The 17,972-nt window shown below is 43.5% G+C and overlaps 1 protein-coding gene across 3 annotated transcripts in view; it reads right to left on the reverse strand.

Annotated features, from left to right (window-relative positions):
• The window catches only part of LOC120989755, a 329,530-nt gene that overhangs the window by 63,124 nt on the left and 248,434 nt on the right, over window positions 1–17,972 (reverse strand). For 2 of the 3 annotated variants that reach the window (XM_040418048.1, XM_040418050.1), the window contains exons 10-15: window positions 14,209–14,327; window positions 13,716–13,800; window positions 9,774–9,901; window positions 8,442–8,523; window positions 6,221–6,319; window positions 1,282–1,766 (exon numbers count right to left, since the gene is read on the reverse strand). In XM_040418048.1, the coding sequence (XP_040273982.1) occupies window positions 1,282–1,766; window positions 6,221–6,319; window positions 8,442–8,523; window positions 9,774–9,901; window positions 13,716–13,800; window positions 14,209–14,327 (998 nt within the window). The remainder of the gene's footprint in view (window positions 1–1,281; window positions 1,767–6,220; window positions 6,320–8,441; window positions 8,524–9,773; window positions 9,902–13,715; window positions 13,801–14,208; window positions 14,328–17,972) is intronic. The other variant, XM_040418047.1, reaches the window with a different exon arrangement.

Raw genomic sequence — 17,972 nt, forward strand, 5'->3', positions numbered from 1 at the left:
TGGGCGCCGCTCCGTTCGTCCGCTGTGGCCCCCGGTATTTTCAACATTCAAAGCAAGGAGGAGGAGACGCCAGTGAGTCTCCGTCTCCATGACAGCAGCGCTGTCCAATCACAGCTCAGAGCCAGGGAGTTTTTTTTCTCCCTGGCTCTGAGCTCTGCGCTCTGATTGGACAGCGTTGCTGTCAGGGAGAAGGAGAGACACTGGCGTCTCCTCCTCCTTGCTCTGAATGTTGAAAATACCGGGGGCCACAGCGGACGAACGGAGCGGCGCCCAGGAATAATAGTAAGTGCACTTAGATCCCTGGGCGCCGCTCTATCATAAAATGGCCAGCCTCTGTACTTTCACTATGAATGCACTGCAGTGCAGAGAGCGGTAGAGAGCGAGCCGGCCGGCGCGTGACTGACGTCACTGTCACGCTCCTCCCACTTAATTCAGGAAGCAGGAGCGTGACTAAGTGACGTCAGTCCCGCGCCGGCCGGCTGCCTCGCTCGCTCCCGCTCGTCGCTGCAGTGCATTCATTGTGAAAGTAAGTACAGAGGCTGGACCTGTTATCAATAGGAGAGAGGACTTTTTTATCAATAGGGGCCCCTTCATATATAATAATCGCGGCATTTTCGGCTCGGCCGAATCGCCAAACCGCATTTTCCGTTTATCGCGATTCGATTACTTTTGCGATATATCGTGCAGCCCTAATATATATATATATATATATATATATATATATATATATATATATACACACACACACACACACACACACACACATACACACACATTTATATAATTTATCTATATATACATAGTTTTCCTTTTTTCAAAAGATGTTTTTTTAAAAGTAGTAACACAAAATAAAAACCATACAAATTTGACCATGATCGTACTGACCCTCTGAATAGAGACATATAATTTTTAGAGCACTAATATCAAGACCCAAAAAACCTTGGCGGAATTGAGTTTTTTTTTTTTTCAATTTCACACAAAAAACTTTTTCCCGCATTTTCCAAAACATGGCAAATTAAACGGTGCCATTAAAAAGAAATACCACTTGTTCCACAAAAAAATAAGCCTATGGCTTTAAAGCAAAAGTTATGGCTCTTGGAATGTAGGGACAACAAAAAGAAAATGCAAATATGAAAATGCACCCGGTTTTTAAGGCACTAAAAGATGAAAAACATTTTGATGGATATAACAAACACTTGTAATTCTCCTTTCCAAGTTGAAAATGTGTAGAAAATAAAACATCTAAAAATGGAATACGTGGCAATAACAAACATGCCTTACCTTTTCTACCTGTTATGTTGAATGTCTCATCTAAATCACCGAAAATCTTTACAGCGCTGCAATCGCTCTTTGTTCTGGGCCTAATTTGCTGCGGTTGTTGCACTTGCTCAATGGAATTTGAACTGCTGTTCTCTAGATGCTCTTCTTGGCTTTCAATCGGCAAAATATAAACCTGATGAATACTTTCCCTTCTTTCAACTTCTTGAGATGAACCCACGTGTTGTTTGGGGCTTTCTATAACTTTTGGTACAGCAGCAGTAATCATCTCTGATTCAGAGTCACTGCCATCTATATCAGTTTTTTGCAACTGTGGGCCAGACTTCTCCAGTTTACCAACCTGACCCAGTTGCAAAGATTTTGCCTTCACAGGAATCTTAATAAAATGTGACTCATTTGTGTCTGATAAGTCCTCGATTTCAAACTCTTCTTCATTACCAACAGCGGTTGAAGTAGCCGGACTTTCATAGACCACTGATGATAATCTGGCGAAATATATCAAAGAAAGTTAACATGCAGAATAGGGGGCAAAGATTTTACAAAACTACATGGCGATCATGGAATAACATCTGGTAATCAATGTTAATGGGGTTTTCCAAGCATAAAATATTAATTACCTCTGAATAAGTGATCAAAATCTGCTTGGTATTGGTAGGGGTCGGACAACTGGCAACCCTGCCGACCAGCTGTTTGAAGAGGTTGCAGAGCTTGTAGAAGCACTGCAGCTTCTTCGCTGTACAACAAGCAAAGCACTGTATAGCGGCTGTGCTTCATATTGCAGCTCAGCCCCATTCACTTGAATGGAACTGAGCTGTACAAAAGCCATATAATATATGACAGAAGTGAGGTCACAGACAGAGGACATCTGATTGGCAGGGGTGATGTCAGCCAGATGTCTACCAACATGATATTGTTGACCTATCCTGAGAGGCATTCTGAATACAATTTCTAACAACCTCAGACACTTAAAGTAGTTGTTATCTGTGATTTCCATATTGATGTCCTATGATCAGGACAGGACATCAATAGGAGACTGGTGGAGGTCCCAGAAGCCATGATAAGTAGAGGCCTCCTCACAGCTCACCAAACACAGTGTCATACATTGTATAGTGGCTGTGCTTGGTATCGCACGTCAGGTCTCTTCATTCAGCTGATGGGTGGAGGGTTCCATGTGTGGGAGCCGTACAAATCTCATATTGATGACTTATCCTGAGAATAGGCAATCACTATGTAAATCCAATATAACCCTTTTAACCCCTTAGGGACCGGGCTCATTTTCACCTTAAGGACCAGGCCATTTTTTGCAAATCTGACTTGTGTCACTTTATGTGGTGATAACGTTAAAACACTTTGACTTTTCCAGGCCATTCCGAGACAGTTTTTTCGTCACATATTGTACTTCATGACACTGGTAAAATGGAGTAAAAAAAAAAATCATTTTTATTTATAATAAAATACCAAATTTTGAAAAATTTTGAATAATTTGCAAATTTCCAGGTTTCAATTTCTCTACTTCTATAATACATAGTAATACCTACAAAAAAAAGTTATTACTTTACATTCCCCGCATGTCTACTTCATGTTAGGATCATTTTGGGAATGATATTTTATTTTTTGGGGATGTTACAAGGCTTAGAAGTTTAGAAGCAAATCTTGAAATTTTTCAAAAACCCACTTTTTAAGGACCAGTTCAGGTCTGAAGTCACTTTGTGAGGCTTACATAATAGAAACCACCCAAAAATGACCCCATTCTATAAACTACACCCCTCAAGGTATTCAAAACTTTGTTAAACCTTTAGGTGTTCCACAAGAATTAATGGAAAATAGAGATACAATTTCAAAATTTCACTTTTTTGGCAGATTTTCCATTTTTATATATTTTTTCCAGTTACAAAGCAAGGGTTAACAGTAGGGCTGCAGTAAACGAATATTTTAGTAATCGAGTATTCTATCGATTATATTTCTCTATTCATCGAGTAATCTAATAAGAAAAACCTTCTTAAAATAATGTATTGCTTTATAAAAATGTCCCCCCTTCCCAGTGCCATAAGTTCAGCAGCCCCTCCATGCCATGTCCCCTAGTGCCCCCATGATGGCACTGCCATCAGCCCCTGCATCCAGATTGCCATGATGTCCCCCTTCCCCAGTGCCTCCTATGCCATCCACCATGTCCCTCAGTGCCATCAGATCAGCAGCCCCTCCATGTCATGTACCCTAGTGCCCCCATGATGGCACTGCCATCAGCCCCTCCATCCAGATTGCCATGATGTCCCCCTTCCCCAGTGCCTCCTATGCCATCCACCATGTCCCTCAGTGCCATCAGATCAGCAGCCCCTCCATGCCATGTCCGCTAGTGCCCCCGCTAGATGCCTCCATGCCATCCACCATGTCCCCCACTCCCCCAGATCAACCTTCCGAGTGCCTAATCACAGGTGCCCCTCCCCCCAATACTTTTATACATGCCAAATCACAGGTGCCCCCGCCAATAACTTTATACATGCCAAACCACAGATGCCCACATTTCCCCATGCCAAATCACAGGTGCCCCCGTTTTCCCCAGCCCATGCAAAATCACAGGTGCCCCCATTTCCCCATGCCAAATCACAGGTGCCACCAATTTACCGCATATTTCTGTCAGTGCAATACTTATCTATGCCTGTATATTTATGGCACTGCAGTACTATTTTCCGACTGCCAAATCACAGGTGCCACCAAACCCCCCCGACCCTACTTACCTTTCAGTGCAGAGTGCGCCGACACACGGAGTCCGCAGGAGACGCGTCTTCATCCCAGCATGCACTGGGGACCTGACGTCACACACAGCGTCATCCAGCGCGCTGACGATGTGTGAACGCAAGGTCCTGCAGTGCGGTGCCGACGGGAGGCCACGGAGCGGTGAGTGAGAAGCTTAATTTCACTCACGCTCCGTGGTCATGTGATTTAAACGAATCCTCGATGCAGAAAAACTGCATCGAGGATTTTTTTGCCTCGGTTACATCAATTAAATCGATGAATCGTTTCAGCCCTAGTTAACAGCCAAACAAAACTCAATATTTATGGCTCTGATTCTGTAGTTTACAGAAAAACCTTTTATGTGGTCGTAAACCACTGTACAGGCACACGGCAGGGTGCAGAAGGAAAGGAATGCCATACGGTTTTTGGAAGGCAGATTTTGCTGGACTGGTTTTTTGACACCATGTCCCATTTGAAGCCCCCCTGATGAACCGCTAGAGTAGAAACTGCAAAAAAGTTACCCCATTTTAGAAACTACGGGATAGGGTGGCAGTTTTGTTGGTACTAGTTTAGGGTACAAATGATTTTTGGTTGCTCTATATTACACTTTTTGTGAGGCAAGGTAACAAGTAATAGCTGTTTTGGCACCGTTTTTATTTTTTGTTATTTACAACATTCATCTGACAGGTTAGATCATGTAGTATTTTTATAGACCAGGTGGTCACGGACGCAGCGATACCTAATATGTATACTATTTTTTTTTATTTATGTAAGTTTTACACAATGATTTCATTTTTGAAAAAAAAAAAAAATCATGTTTTAGTGTCTCCATAGTCGGAGAGCCATAGTTTTTTGGCAATTATCTTGGGTAGGGTATGATTTTTGCGGGATGAGATGACTGTTTTATTGGCACTATTTTGGGGCGCGTATGACTTTGTGATGTAAGGCGACAAAAAATTGCTTTTTTTAATTTTATTTTTTAAGGTGTTCACCTGAGGGTCATGTAATATTTTTATAGAACAGGTTATTACGGATGCGGCGATACCTAATATGTATACTTTTTTTTTTTTACTTAAGTTTTACACAATAACAGCATTTTTAAAACAAAAAAAATGTTTTAGTGTCTACATATTCTGAGCCATAGTTTATTTTTATTTTTTGGGCGATTGTCTTAGGTAGGGGCTAATTTTTAGTGGGATGAGGTGACGGTTAGATTGGTATTATTTTGGTGGGCATACGCCTTTTTGATCGCTTGCTGTTGTACTTTTTGTGATGTAAGGTGACAAAAAAAAATGGTTTATTTAGCACAGTTTTAATTTTAAATTTTTTACGGTGTTAATCTGAGGGGTTAAATCATGTGATATGTCAATTGCGATACCCAATATGTCAATTGCCCCTAATTTTTACCAATTTTTTTTTTTTACTTTATTTGGGGAAAAGTTTTTGTTTATTTTTACTTGAAACTAATTTTTTGGGGGGGAAACTTAATTTTTTCTACTTTTTTTTTTTCTCCACTTCATTTTTTGTCCCACTTTGGGACTTCAACTTTTGGGGTTCTAATCCCCTTTACAATGCATTCCAATACTTCTGTATTGGAATACATTAGCTGTATGAGTAATATAGTGTGTATATCTCATACAGCTTCCGGCCTGTGAGATCCAAGGGGCTGGATCTCACAGGCTCGTCACAGGAAGGCAAGGCAGGGCCGATTGCCTCAGGAAGGCATCGCGCTGCCTTCCATGCCATAGAGTCCCCCTTACAGCCCCACGGGGACCCGATTGCACCGCCGCAACATGTAAAAGCCGCAAACCGCAGGTCTGAATTGACGTGCAGTTTGCGGCGATCGCCGACACGGTGGGGTCACGGGACCCCCCCGTGCATTGTCCCCGGGTGCCTGCTCAATAATTTGAGCAGGCACCTTGTTCCGATCACCGACCACCGGTGATCGGATCTACACATGACGTACCGGTACGTCATGTGTCCTTAAGTACCGGGACATCATGCCGTACCAAAACGTCATGTGTCCCAAACAGGTTAAATAAGGTATAGCTACAATGCTGAAGAGAACAAAGGGGCAATATAGCTAACAGCACCATAGAGATCAAGACAGGCCTCATAGTATTCTACTCCAACTGGCCATGAAATGTGGTCAACATATGAATTCTTCTCGGGAAATGTAACAAGCAGTTTAGCCTTTTTATAGACATACCTTGTACCAATATGTCCAAGTTTAGCAGTCCTAAAGAAAATATCCGAAAAACTTGTCTTCCTTACATTCACATCATTTGTCTTTTCTGGGATTGCCGCCCTAAAAAATTTAAAATCATTCTTCTATGTAAAACCACAAGACCATGTACCAGCACTTTAGTATGTATCATTACTAACAAATTATTTATAAGGTCACGTGAGGGCTACTCAGTCTTTTGTTCAAAGCTGAATGGAGAAATACATTGATCAGCCAAAATAATAAAAGGTGAAGTGAATAACCCTGATTCAGTACAATGTGTCTGACAAATAGTGGGATATAATAGTCACTACCAACCAAAACTGGTGAAGTGGCAATAGGGTCATGGTCACCCAAGGGTCAGTGATAACGGATTCCAGATATAACATTACTGTAACGTAAAGTCCTCAGAATAAGGACGTCAGTTGAATGGGTGCGGACTCATTCATTTTCAATGGTGCCAGAAAAGATGAATCCGCAATTCCAGTCGTGGCCCTGAACTTCCACGGCTCCGAAAAAAAAAATTAGAGCATGTCCTATTCTTGTCTGCAGCTGCGGACAAGAATAGGAATAATCTATTAAGTGTCTGCGATGTGCGTCGTCAGCGCAATTTGCGGACTGCAAAACACTAAGGACGTCTATATGGACCCTCTGCCATCAATATCAGATAAGCAGGGGTCCGACACCACTGCTGATCAGCTGTTTAAGGAGAAGGTTGTGCTCATGCCAATGCTGCCTTCCCTTCAATGTTTACCAGCTCGTCGTCGACATCGCAGCTACACCTAAGATGTTCTGATCACTTCTATACCCTAAAATAGGAAGCAGCCGTCCTATAGAAGTGAATGGGACAGCTTAGGTGTAATTAGACCTGCTCACTGATGCGATGTTGACGACGAGCAGGTAAACATTGATGGCAAGGCAGCGCACGCATGGCACAGGGCCTTTTCAACCAGCTGATCAGCAGGGGTGCCGGGTGTCGGACCCCCACCAATCTGATATTGATCATCTATCCTGAGGATAGGTCGTCAATTTAAAAAAAAAGAGGGCGACCTCTAAGTAAAAGGACTTATACCAAGAAATGAGAAAGAGAACGGACACTCCTCCCAAAGTCCCTGTTCTTCACCCAGCCCTTCAGCATGATGGGGAAATTGGTAAGGCTGGGTAATAAAGAATCCTGGCAGGAGGCTTCCACACATCCCTCATGGGACAGGAAACAAACTGAAGTAGATAAGGGGAGGCTTTTTATCTATGGCTTCCGTGTTGTTTTCTGTCCCTTGAGAAGTGGGGAAACCCTGTCAGATGTCAGGGAAAAGCACAATTCCGCCAATCTTATGGGTAAGTTTTACAGCATCCCTAAGCAGTAAAACTTAACTTTTCCCTTCATTCTCTATATTTCTACAATTACAGCAATATCCCATTTGGATAGTTTTTCTTGTTTTAATAAATAAAAAAATATATATATTATATATTATATATATATATATATATATATATATATATATATATATAGTTTGCTTCGTATCACCATTTTCTGACTGGTATGATCTGTAGGGTTTCTTTTTATACCATTTTGGAGTGTGTATTCCTTTTTGATTACTTTTTATTCAGGTTTTTTGGGAGGTGGAGCAACACTGCCACTCTACTCAACTCTATGGGGCCATGTATTTGTACTCTTATTTACAGCAGTCCCATATAGATGAATGGAGCAGACATGCTGCTGGTGCACTTTACCATCATCCCCTTGTTAAATTGTTTTGTAACCCTTTGACTGACAATGAGATATACAATACAACATTCGCAGCACTTTTCTAAAGCAGGGCGCTGCATAATCATTATCTTGTACAGCCTAAGGCCTCATGCACACGGCCATTGTGCGGCCGTTCCGTGCATTGGGGGAAGCTATTTGAGGTCCCCAATGCACTGGGAACGTCCGCACAGCGGCCGGGACGAATCGAGACCCATTCAACTTTTTTTCTTTTTTTTGTGGTGCGGAGTCACTCCGTAGTGCTTCCGTGCCTCCATTCTGCACCGCAGCTCCGGTTTGCGGACCCATTCAAGTGAATGGGTCTGCATCCGTGATGCAGGGAGTACACGGCCAGAGCCCACATATTGCGGACCCACTGTGCATGAGGCCTAACAACGGCCGTGTGCATGAGGCCTAACAATGAGCAATACATGAACTTTTGAAATCGTACAAAATACAAACCTTTCAACTGCGACGCTACTGGTCAACGATGCCTTAACAGTTTCAAATATTTTCTGCAAGCTACTGGGAGTTTCAATTTTTTCTTGAAAAATATAATAAAGAAATCATATTGTAATTAACTGTTGTGACCACATGCTATATAATAAACATACCCTATAAAAAATATAAACACTTGTTCCCAATCCCATTAACTGATTCATACAAATAGTGCCACCAATCACCAAAGGAGTAAGCAAAAGCTCATTTGTCAGGTGATCGTAGGTCACTGCCGCACGCAAATGATTGTTTCTCACTACCCACTTTAGCCTGTGTGGGGAGGGGGGGGGGGGGGGGAGAGAGGTTGACAAAAGGGAATTTAAGTACTTTAGCCTTAACTACTGCAAAATGTCATGGAATTTCCCACAGGGAATTTGTTGTATCAACGTAGCCCTTTGAGAGGATGGGAGCTGTCACTTGAAGATGACTGACATTTTATTTTCATTTTTTTAAGCAAATCCTCCAACAGAGCAGGTGAACAACAAGACTAGCTTTGAAAACGCTGGTCTTGATAAATGAGATCCAGTGTACATAAACACATGAATTGTACATATGTTTGTGTGATATTAGTTAAGATTGTGTTTGTCTATAATTGTGACTTAGGACCGTATTACATTCAAATATTTTGCAGGAGATTGTCTGCCAGGAAGGAACGCTTCATTCCCAGCAATCGCTTGCTCGTTAGTAAAAGGAGAGCGCTGCTATGACAGGCAGCTATCTTCTCAACAGTATAGGGAGGGGCGATCTCTAATGTCATCGCTCGCCCCCATACTGACTCATTGTTTGCCGGCAGCAGATACTGATTAGACAGCACAATCTGCCATTGGCAAACGATTATTCTTAGGCACGATTTTTAAGCGCAAGTATTGCATGTGCAGAAACATACCACAACAGAACCTAGTTAGCTATAAATCACAAGAGTGATATTATTAATCTATTTAAGGGTACTTTTACACTTGCGGCAGGACGGATCCAACAGGCTGTTCACCATGTCGGATCCGTCCTTCCGCTATTTCGCCGTGCCACCGCTCTGTCCCCATTAACTATAATGGGGACGGGGGCGGAGCTCCGGCGCAGCACGGCGAAAGGCCGCCGGACTAAAAGACCTGCATGTCCGACTTTTTAGTCCGGTGGCTCTTGCTGTGCACTACCATGCTAGTCAATGGGGACGGAGCGGCGGTCCGGCGGCACGGCGAAATAGCGGAAGGACGGATCCGACAGGGTGAACAGCCTGTCGGATCCGTCCTGCCGCAAGTGTGATAGTAGCCTTACAGAAGTATTATTTTATTGTCTTACTTGGTGTTGGAGTTGGAGAATCTTCCTTTGGTCCAGCAGGTGGCGAAGACTTTTGCTTTTTAAATGGAGAATTCCAAGCATTGAAATTATGCCTGTTTACATCCTCTATCACAAATTCCTCATTTGATCTGTGTTTAAGACAGACATTTGTATAGTTAAAATACCTGAACACAATATAGAAGATCCAATATAGAAGAAACATTGCAAAATGTCAACCCTTTGATGACCCAGAAAGTAATAGTTCATTGGAAGCATGAGTCCAAAGACAACCTATTAAATTACTTTTAAAGGGGTTTTCTGAGATATTTTTACTGATAACCTATCTGCTAGATAGGTCATCAGTATGTGATCGGTGGGGGTCCAACTACCGTGATAAGTTGCTTTTTCTAGGCAGGAGCAGCTCAGACCCATTCAACAAGAGGCTGTGTCAGTCCATTACCAACTAAGACACAATAGCGAGGTACCATTGTCTGCCATTGCAGCCGGCTGGTTGGGGCAGATAGCAATTAAACCCAAGCATGCCATTGGCATTTGTCTGCATTGTCTAATATGTTGCTTGACAGAGTTATTCCTCATATGGCTTCATCAACAGTTAAACTAAGGTTATGGTTCTAGGAATGAAGCAACAAAAAACAGGACACCTGTAAAATTATTTTCTCGCAAGCATAGCAATGCATGGCACAGACAGGACTCCACAGGAATTATTGCTGTGTCAGCCTCTGAATTTTCAGAAGGACCAAGGCTACCACAAGGAATGAACAGCTCTCCTGATCGCCACGCAAGGGATCCATTCGGGCCACAGATCTCGTTTTCTCCCCCATTGTCGCCCGACTCACTGCCTCGCAGAAAGCGAACACCCTGAAGAACCCAAGGTGGAGGTCCCCTGGACCTGCCATAACCGAAGCAACCAAGAAAAGTTGAGTGACCTTCCAAAGGAGAGCGACCCGAACCTGGCAGCAGAGCGGCACTAAAGTGCAGAGGGCGCCCATAGGAAGGACTCATACCACACCACATCCGAAGAGGAGGGAGTGGGAACCGTAGTCCCGCCAGAGGCAACGTAGAATTCGAAGGGCGCTGCAGACTGCCCTCTCGTCCAGGAGACCGCTTGCGCAGGGTAGCAAAGCAGCAGGAGGACGCAATGGGTACGCATCCAGCAGCCATGAACACTCCAAGGGTGGAATGGCCAACGAGCATGGTCGATACTGCCACAAGCAGAACCGCAAAATACTGTCCAAACCGGAGAATGAGCACCGCCTAGCTCGGTGCAGGCAGAGAGCAAGTAGACTGCGTCCGGACCAGGTGGAAGCAGAATGATCTCTCCGGAGAAGAGTGTACGGCGTGCGGCTAGCATCGTATCCCAAGGGAAACACGTATGTTGCGGGAGGAAGGGGGACATACATACAGCCAGCCCCGTAAGCAGCGAGAATGCCAACCCACCTACGGGAGGAGAAGGCATATACGGCCCATACAATGCACAGAGCGCGCATGAATGTTCACCCACTGTAAATATTCACTCTGGGAAGGGGGCCATCGACAGAGCCCCACAGTATTTACAGAAGTGCAATATGCTGCCTGGAAGGGAGTCCTGCACAAGACTAGTACAGTATGCGATGGAACGCAAGCAGTCCGCCTAGAAAAGGGGGATATGCACCTGGCAGACACTGCATTCGGCAAGAGTGTAAAGGCCCATCTAAGAAGGGGGTGATGCCCAAGACCAGTACCGACTTCAGAGAAGTAGGGCATATCATATTCCGCCCAGAAGGGGGTCATGCACATGGCCGCACTGAATCCAGTAGGAACGCAGGAAGTCCGCCTAGGGGAGGGGTACATGAACATGGATACCATCGCATTAAGTGATAGTGTAATAATCCACCTAACACCGTATCCCGTGAGTGCAACTACTCCGCCAATGAAGGGGGACATGCACGAGGCCAGCACAACATGTACAAGGTCAGCCTTGAGTCCCGTGAGTGTGCAAAATTCCGCCTATGGAATGAGGGGCGGTCATGCACATGGCCAGCACCGCGTCCAGTGGGAGTGCAAGTCCAGTGAGAGTGCAAGTCCAGTGAGAGTGCAAGCACCCCGCCGATGGAAGGGGGTCATGCACATGGCCAGCAACGTACCGGCGAGAGAACAACCACAGGCAGTGAGAGCACATTATGCCTCCTAAGGAAAGGAGGCATACACATGGCCGGCAGCGAATCCAGTGAGAGTGCATAATTCCGCCTATGGAAGGAGGTTGTGCACGTGGCCAGCACCTCCAGTGAGAGTGCAGTATTCCGCCTATGGAAGGGGGTCATGCACATGGCCAGCCCGGAGGCAGGGAGAGTGCAGTAGTCCGCCTAGGAAGAGAGGGGGGGGGTCATGCACAAGGCCAGTACCGTAACTGGTGAGAGTGCGGAATTCCGCCTATAGAAAGGGGACATGCACCCGGTCGACACTGTACTCGGTGGCGGGGTGCAAGATTCCGCTCAGGGAAGGGGGCATGTACTTTAGCCAGCGCCATGTCCATGGAGAAGCCACTCTCTCACCATCAGCCGTCTTCACCCTCGGTCCGTTCCAGCAGGGTCGCCCCTTCAGCTACTGGCACCGTAGTGGCAGGACGCTGGAAGAGGGACTTGGCGTGAGGGCGACCCTTACGCTGGCGTGATGCAGGGGAGCTAGGCTGCCCTGGTCCACCTTGCCTTCGGTGGGGGAGGCAGCAGCACGGATGAACGCCACTGGCGCAGCTCGACCCCGTGAGAAACAGAGAGGTCTAGTGAGTCTCTGTTGTCCCAGAAGAGAATAAGAAAAAATAAAATAAAAGCAGGGAGTGTCTTGCCTCCTTGGACACTAAGCAAAGACTGGCAGTCTCTCTCTCCAGGCTGAGGGTATAGCTGCTGGAGGAGGGGCTTAACAGTTTTCACTTAGTGTCACGCCTCCTAGGGAGCTGAGCTATACCCAAGGTCTCCTGTGTCCCCCAAGGAAAATGGGCGAGAAAATTCTGGTTCCTTTAAAGGGGTATTCCATGAATAATTGACTATTAACTAAAGAACCCTAACTTGCACTTTATACGCAAAGATCCATACTAACTCCCCAGTGCTCTGGCCCCGCACGCCAGCTCCCATTCCTTCATCTTTTGGTTTAGGCACATGACTGCTGAATACAAACATTGTCTGGAGCAGGGCACAACACTATGTCCATAACGGCCTGAACAATACAAGCCAGGGACCAGAAGATAGAGAAGTAGGAATGAGTGGGCAGTCCCTGAATGGTGAGTGGGAAAAGTATGAATTTTTTTCAATACAATGCAGGCTAGGGGGTCGTCAGATAATACTTAGAGGTATTCCCGGATGTTTGAAGTTACCCACTATCCACATGATAGGGGATAATTATGAAATTGGTGGCATCCTATCACTGGGACCTCCACCATTCACGAGAACAGGGACCCCAATCCCCATGCAGACCCCCGGAAATGAAGTGAGAGGCCGCTCTATTCATTTCTATGGGAATTCCAGAGATTGCTGTGAGCTGTACTACATCAAAATAGGCAGGTCCTTCAAGGTTTTAAAAAGGTTACTGTTCTGATTCTATAGCTATGAAGGAATACATGTCAATCCTCAAGTCATATTCCCATCAGGCTTCTTCTGTTCCCTACATACAGATTAAGTTACCAAGTAGTAGGGGACACCAAAGAGGAGTACACATGATGAAAAAAAATGGAGATACATATGTTCACATAGGGTCTGCTGGAACAAAATGAAAGCAAAAACATATTGCAAAGTTGCTTCCAGAATTATTGGCACAATAAAAAAAAAACTAATTGCAGAAAAAAAGTCTGTGATCCCCACACCTTTAAAAAGGTGTCTAATTTCAGTTCTTTTATAAAGGTGTTACTTTTTTAAAAATATGCTGCTAAAATCAGATTTTACATGAATGACAAGCTTCCAAAATGATACAAACCTTTTAGCGGTGACGTTGCTAGTCAGTGATTCCTTTATATTCTCAGATTTCTTTTTCGCACTACTGTGAGCTTCAATTGCTTTTTCTAGAAAGACATAAAAATATGAAAAGTGTTGTAACTACATTCTATATAACATACACCCCCTTAAGCCAGCCGATTCAAAATTAATTAATTGTTTGAGCAGATGCAGATCCGGAAATGCGGTACAGAACGGAACCAAACGGATGCACTACGGAGTGTCTCTGCACCACAAAAAGATAGAGCAAGACGGATCGCGGACCCATTCAATTTGCGGTCCACAGCACTGGCATGGGCAGCACACGGTCGTGTGAATAAGCCCTTATCCTGAGGATAGGTCGCTAATATAAGAAAACCAGACAAACCCTTTAAGGCTAAAATAGTCTAAGTCTGTAAGGGGTTAAAGAGCTTGCCCCATAACATTTTTTTATTTAGCTGCAGCATTAGAAGAAAACTATTATTTTATTGTCTTACTGGGAGTTGTAGTTGGTTTGTCTTCCTTTGCTCTGGAGGGTGACTGAGGAGCATTTTTCTTTTTAGAAGAGGAAATCCAAGCATTTAAATTATAGCGGCTTTCATCCTCTATTACAAGTCTGTAATTAGGAGAGACATTTGTATAGTTAAAAGACCTCCATAAAAAGCACATGCATAGTGATTATAAACCTTGTACAGAGTCATCAGTAGTAAAAAACTGGTTTATAATAAATCATTACTCATCTCAAGCAATCCCAAACCGCTGCCATTACTGGCTCAATACTCACGAAATGGATTAAACTGCCTAGTCAACCAGTCAAATATTCCACTTTAAAGGTGGGAGACTATTTTGGCATTGAGGTATCTGTATGAGACCTTGCATCTGTATGAGACCTTGCGTTTCTGTGTAATGCGTTGCATGAAAATGAAGAGAACCTGCGAACACGAAATGCAGTGCAATCTACAGGCAGCATGTTAGAGTAGGAGGAGCTGAGCGTATCGATATAAAGTTTTTTTCCTGTATTCTCATGCTGTCAATCACTGATAACGCCTCCCCATGTACAACTGAAGTCAGAAAGAGCAGAGATTTATAGGGAACATCCCATGAAAAATATTCTACAGTTTTCATACCAGCATCTAGATCTGAATTCTTATATAATTGCATGTAATAAAAAAATTTGCATAGCCACTGATTTATTCAATTAAATGTATCTGAAGAGCTCCACCTGTTTTTTTTTTTTTTTTTCTTTTTCCGGCTCACTGAGATGCCCGCACATGCTCAGTGGCCTCCTTTAACTGCCTCCTGAGCTGTGATAGGGAGAACATGGACACGCCCCCTGAGCTGCAGCAGAAAAGACACTCCCCTTGAGCCGTCAGCTTCATATCAATCTTGTAGAATAATAAATGTGGAGATCTCTGGATCCATGTGAGGTACAGGGCTGGTTCTAGCTTTGTTAGAAAGACATTGTTGTGCACTATACGTCTGATTTAAAAAAAAATTATATTAGTCATGGGACAACAACTTTAAATGTAAAACTTTTTCTGAATCTTCATCACAAAACTATAGATCAATCTGCTCAGCCCCTTCTGCTCTATAACATGCAACAGGTTCTCATTCATGCAGTCGGACCTGAGTTTCACCAACAACCAGATTCTTCCAGCGGAAGCCAGCTGATGGCGAAACTGTAGCCGAGCTGCTGGAATTTTTTCAATTTTTTCACTTGCTGAACGTTGTTAATGAGATCTTTCGACTGCCACGAACGTTACTACACAATGTCTTTTTACTGTTCTACTGAAAAGCAGAGATAAAAACTGCTGAGATCACTGAATAGGTGGAAAAAAAAGTGCCAGAGGTGTAGTCTTAGGCCTAGTTCACACAAAACGTATGGCTTTTTCAGTGTTTTGTGGTCCATTTTTCACGGATCCGTTGTTCCGTTTTTTGTTTCCGTTGTGTTTCCGTTTTTGTTCCGTTTTTCCGTATGGCATATACAGTAATTACATAGAAAAAATTGGGCTGGGCATAACATTTTCAATAGATGGTTCAGCAAAAACGGAACGGATACGGAAGACATACAGATGCATTTCCGTATGTGTTCCGTTTTTTTTGCGGACCCATTGACTTTAATGGAGGCACGGAACGTGATTTGCGGCCAAATATAGGACATGTTCTATCTTTCAACGGAACAGAAAAACGGAAACGGAATGCATATGGAACACATTCCGTTTTTTTTTGCGGAACCATTAAAATGAATGGTTCCGTATACGGAACACAAAAGACCGGCCCGTACACTCGCAAAAAAACACGTTCGTGTGAACTAGGCCTTACTGAGAAGTGGAGGAAGATCAGGCTACTTTCACACTGGCGTTTCACAAGCGGCCTAAAACAGATCAGTTCAGCCCCGATGCATTCTGAATGGATAAGGATCCGTTCAGAATACAAATTGGCTGCGTTTGGCCTCCATTATGTTTTTTAGACGGTCACTAAAACGCAGCTTGCAGCGTTTTGGTGACCGTCTGACTATGTGGAGCCTAACGGATCCGTCTAGACTTACAATGTAAGTCAATGGGGACGGATCCCTTTTTCACCGACACAATACGGTGCAATTGAAAACGGATGATCCGTCCCCCATTGACTTTCAATGTAAGTCAAGACAGATCCGTTTTGACTTAGACTTTTTTTTTTAAATGAATAATGTAAACGGATCCGTTATTAACGGATACAAGAGTTTGCATTATTCGTGCGGTCTGTGCATATACAAGACGGATCCGCACAAAACGCGAGTGTGAAAGTAGCCTTAGGCCCATCCACTGCAGAACATGTTGACCACTATAAGTAATAAGTAACATTATTGAACGGCATGCCGGAATTGAATTACTGAATTAGTAACTCAATTAAAACCCAAAACTGCCAAAAAGCAGGTTCGCTCAACTCTAGAAACAATACAAAAAATTTCACTTTTGCAAAAATAAAAGCACTTTTATGGGGAAAATGTCTCTCCCACCCAGAACTGCAGGAAAAATCGCTGACACACACAAATAGCATGTCAGTTTATTTTTTTTGCTGTAGTAATGAGGAAATAATCTTCACTATGCACTGACCTGAACAAGTAATATTCCTATAACTTAAACCCATGAACACAACGCTGTTTCTGCTTGTGAGCAGTTGTTAGGTTACCATGTGAGATCAATTATTTGCGTAAAGAGCATGGAGACATGCTGCGAAGACACAATCACCATCTTCTCTGCATCTGTGTACACGGATGCCTCAGGATACAATATTTTTAACAAACAATGGTCTTTCCTGGGCCATCGTAACTTGAAAAAAGACTCAACATTCAATGTCGCAGCCTCATATCCAACCAATCAAGGCCACTTCTCTGGTAAAATAGCTGTATTAGTTGCTAGTTAGCAGCTATTCCTGACTGTTATATGTAAGGACTGGTTTTTATCTCTGCTTATTTTACTTAAATCTTAATTTTCTCTAATCTTGGAAAACATTTTGGGGCTTTGGAACCGATTACTCAAGTTACAATGGTTTCAACATACATAGTTCTAATGATCTAATGGGCTGTTACCATTAGACTACTATTATCAGTGATCTGCATATGGAAACGGCAAGAAACACTATGTGGACCAAGCTGTTTACCCATTGTAAAAAATTTTAAATAGAAAAAAAAAAAATTAAGAAAATGATTATTACTGTAATTTGATTTTTCAGAGTCCATGAAAGCACCAGGAGAGAGAGGGTCCTCCGCTCAGGACAGGAAAACCACAGATATTCAAGAAGGAGGGGCCTTTCCATTCCTCAGTGGTCTTCAGAGACTAAAGAGAGCATCCCCGACATCCATCCTTCTGATCCATTTGAATCTGTATGAGTTTAATTCATTGAACTTTATATATATAGCACACACTGTGCACCATAGCAAAGACCCATCACCAACACCATAATAAAGGGAGGGAAATATAAGGGTTCCGTCATGGACTCCGGAAAATCTAATTACCGGTAAGAGTAATACTCACTTTTCCCTTTGTCCTATGACAGCACCAAAAGAGATCCCATAGATAGAAAGTTAGGGTGGGATAACAGCTTGCAAGACCTTGCGACCAAAAGAAAGATCAGAAACAGAAGAGAGGTCCAGTCTATAGTGCTTATAGAAGGTTAGAGCAGAAAACCAGGTAGCCGCTTAGCAAATATCATGGATAGAAGCATCCGCTCTCTCCGCCCACAAAGTAGTTACCGCTCTTGTGGAGTGTGCTGTCCAACC

Source organism: Bufo bufo, chromosome 2 (genome assembly GCF_905171765.1).
Source record: "Bufo bufo chromosome 2, aBufBuf1.1, whole genome shotgun sequence".
NCBI classification, from domain to species: Eukaryota; Metazoa; Chordata; class Amphibia; order Anura; family Bufonidae; genus Bufo; species Bufo bufo.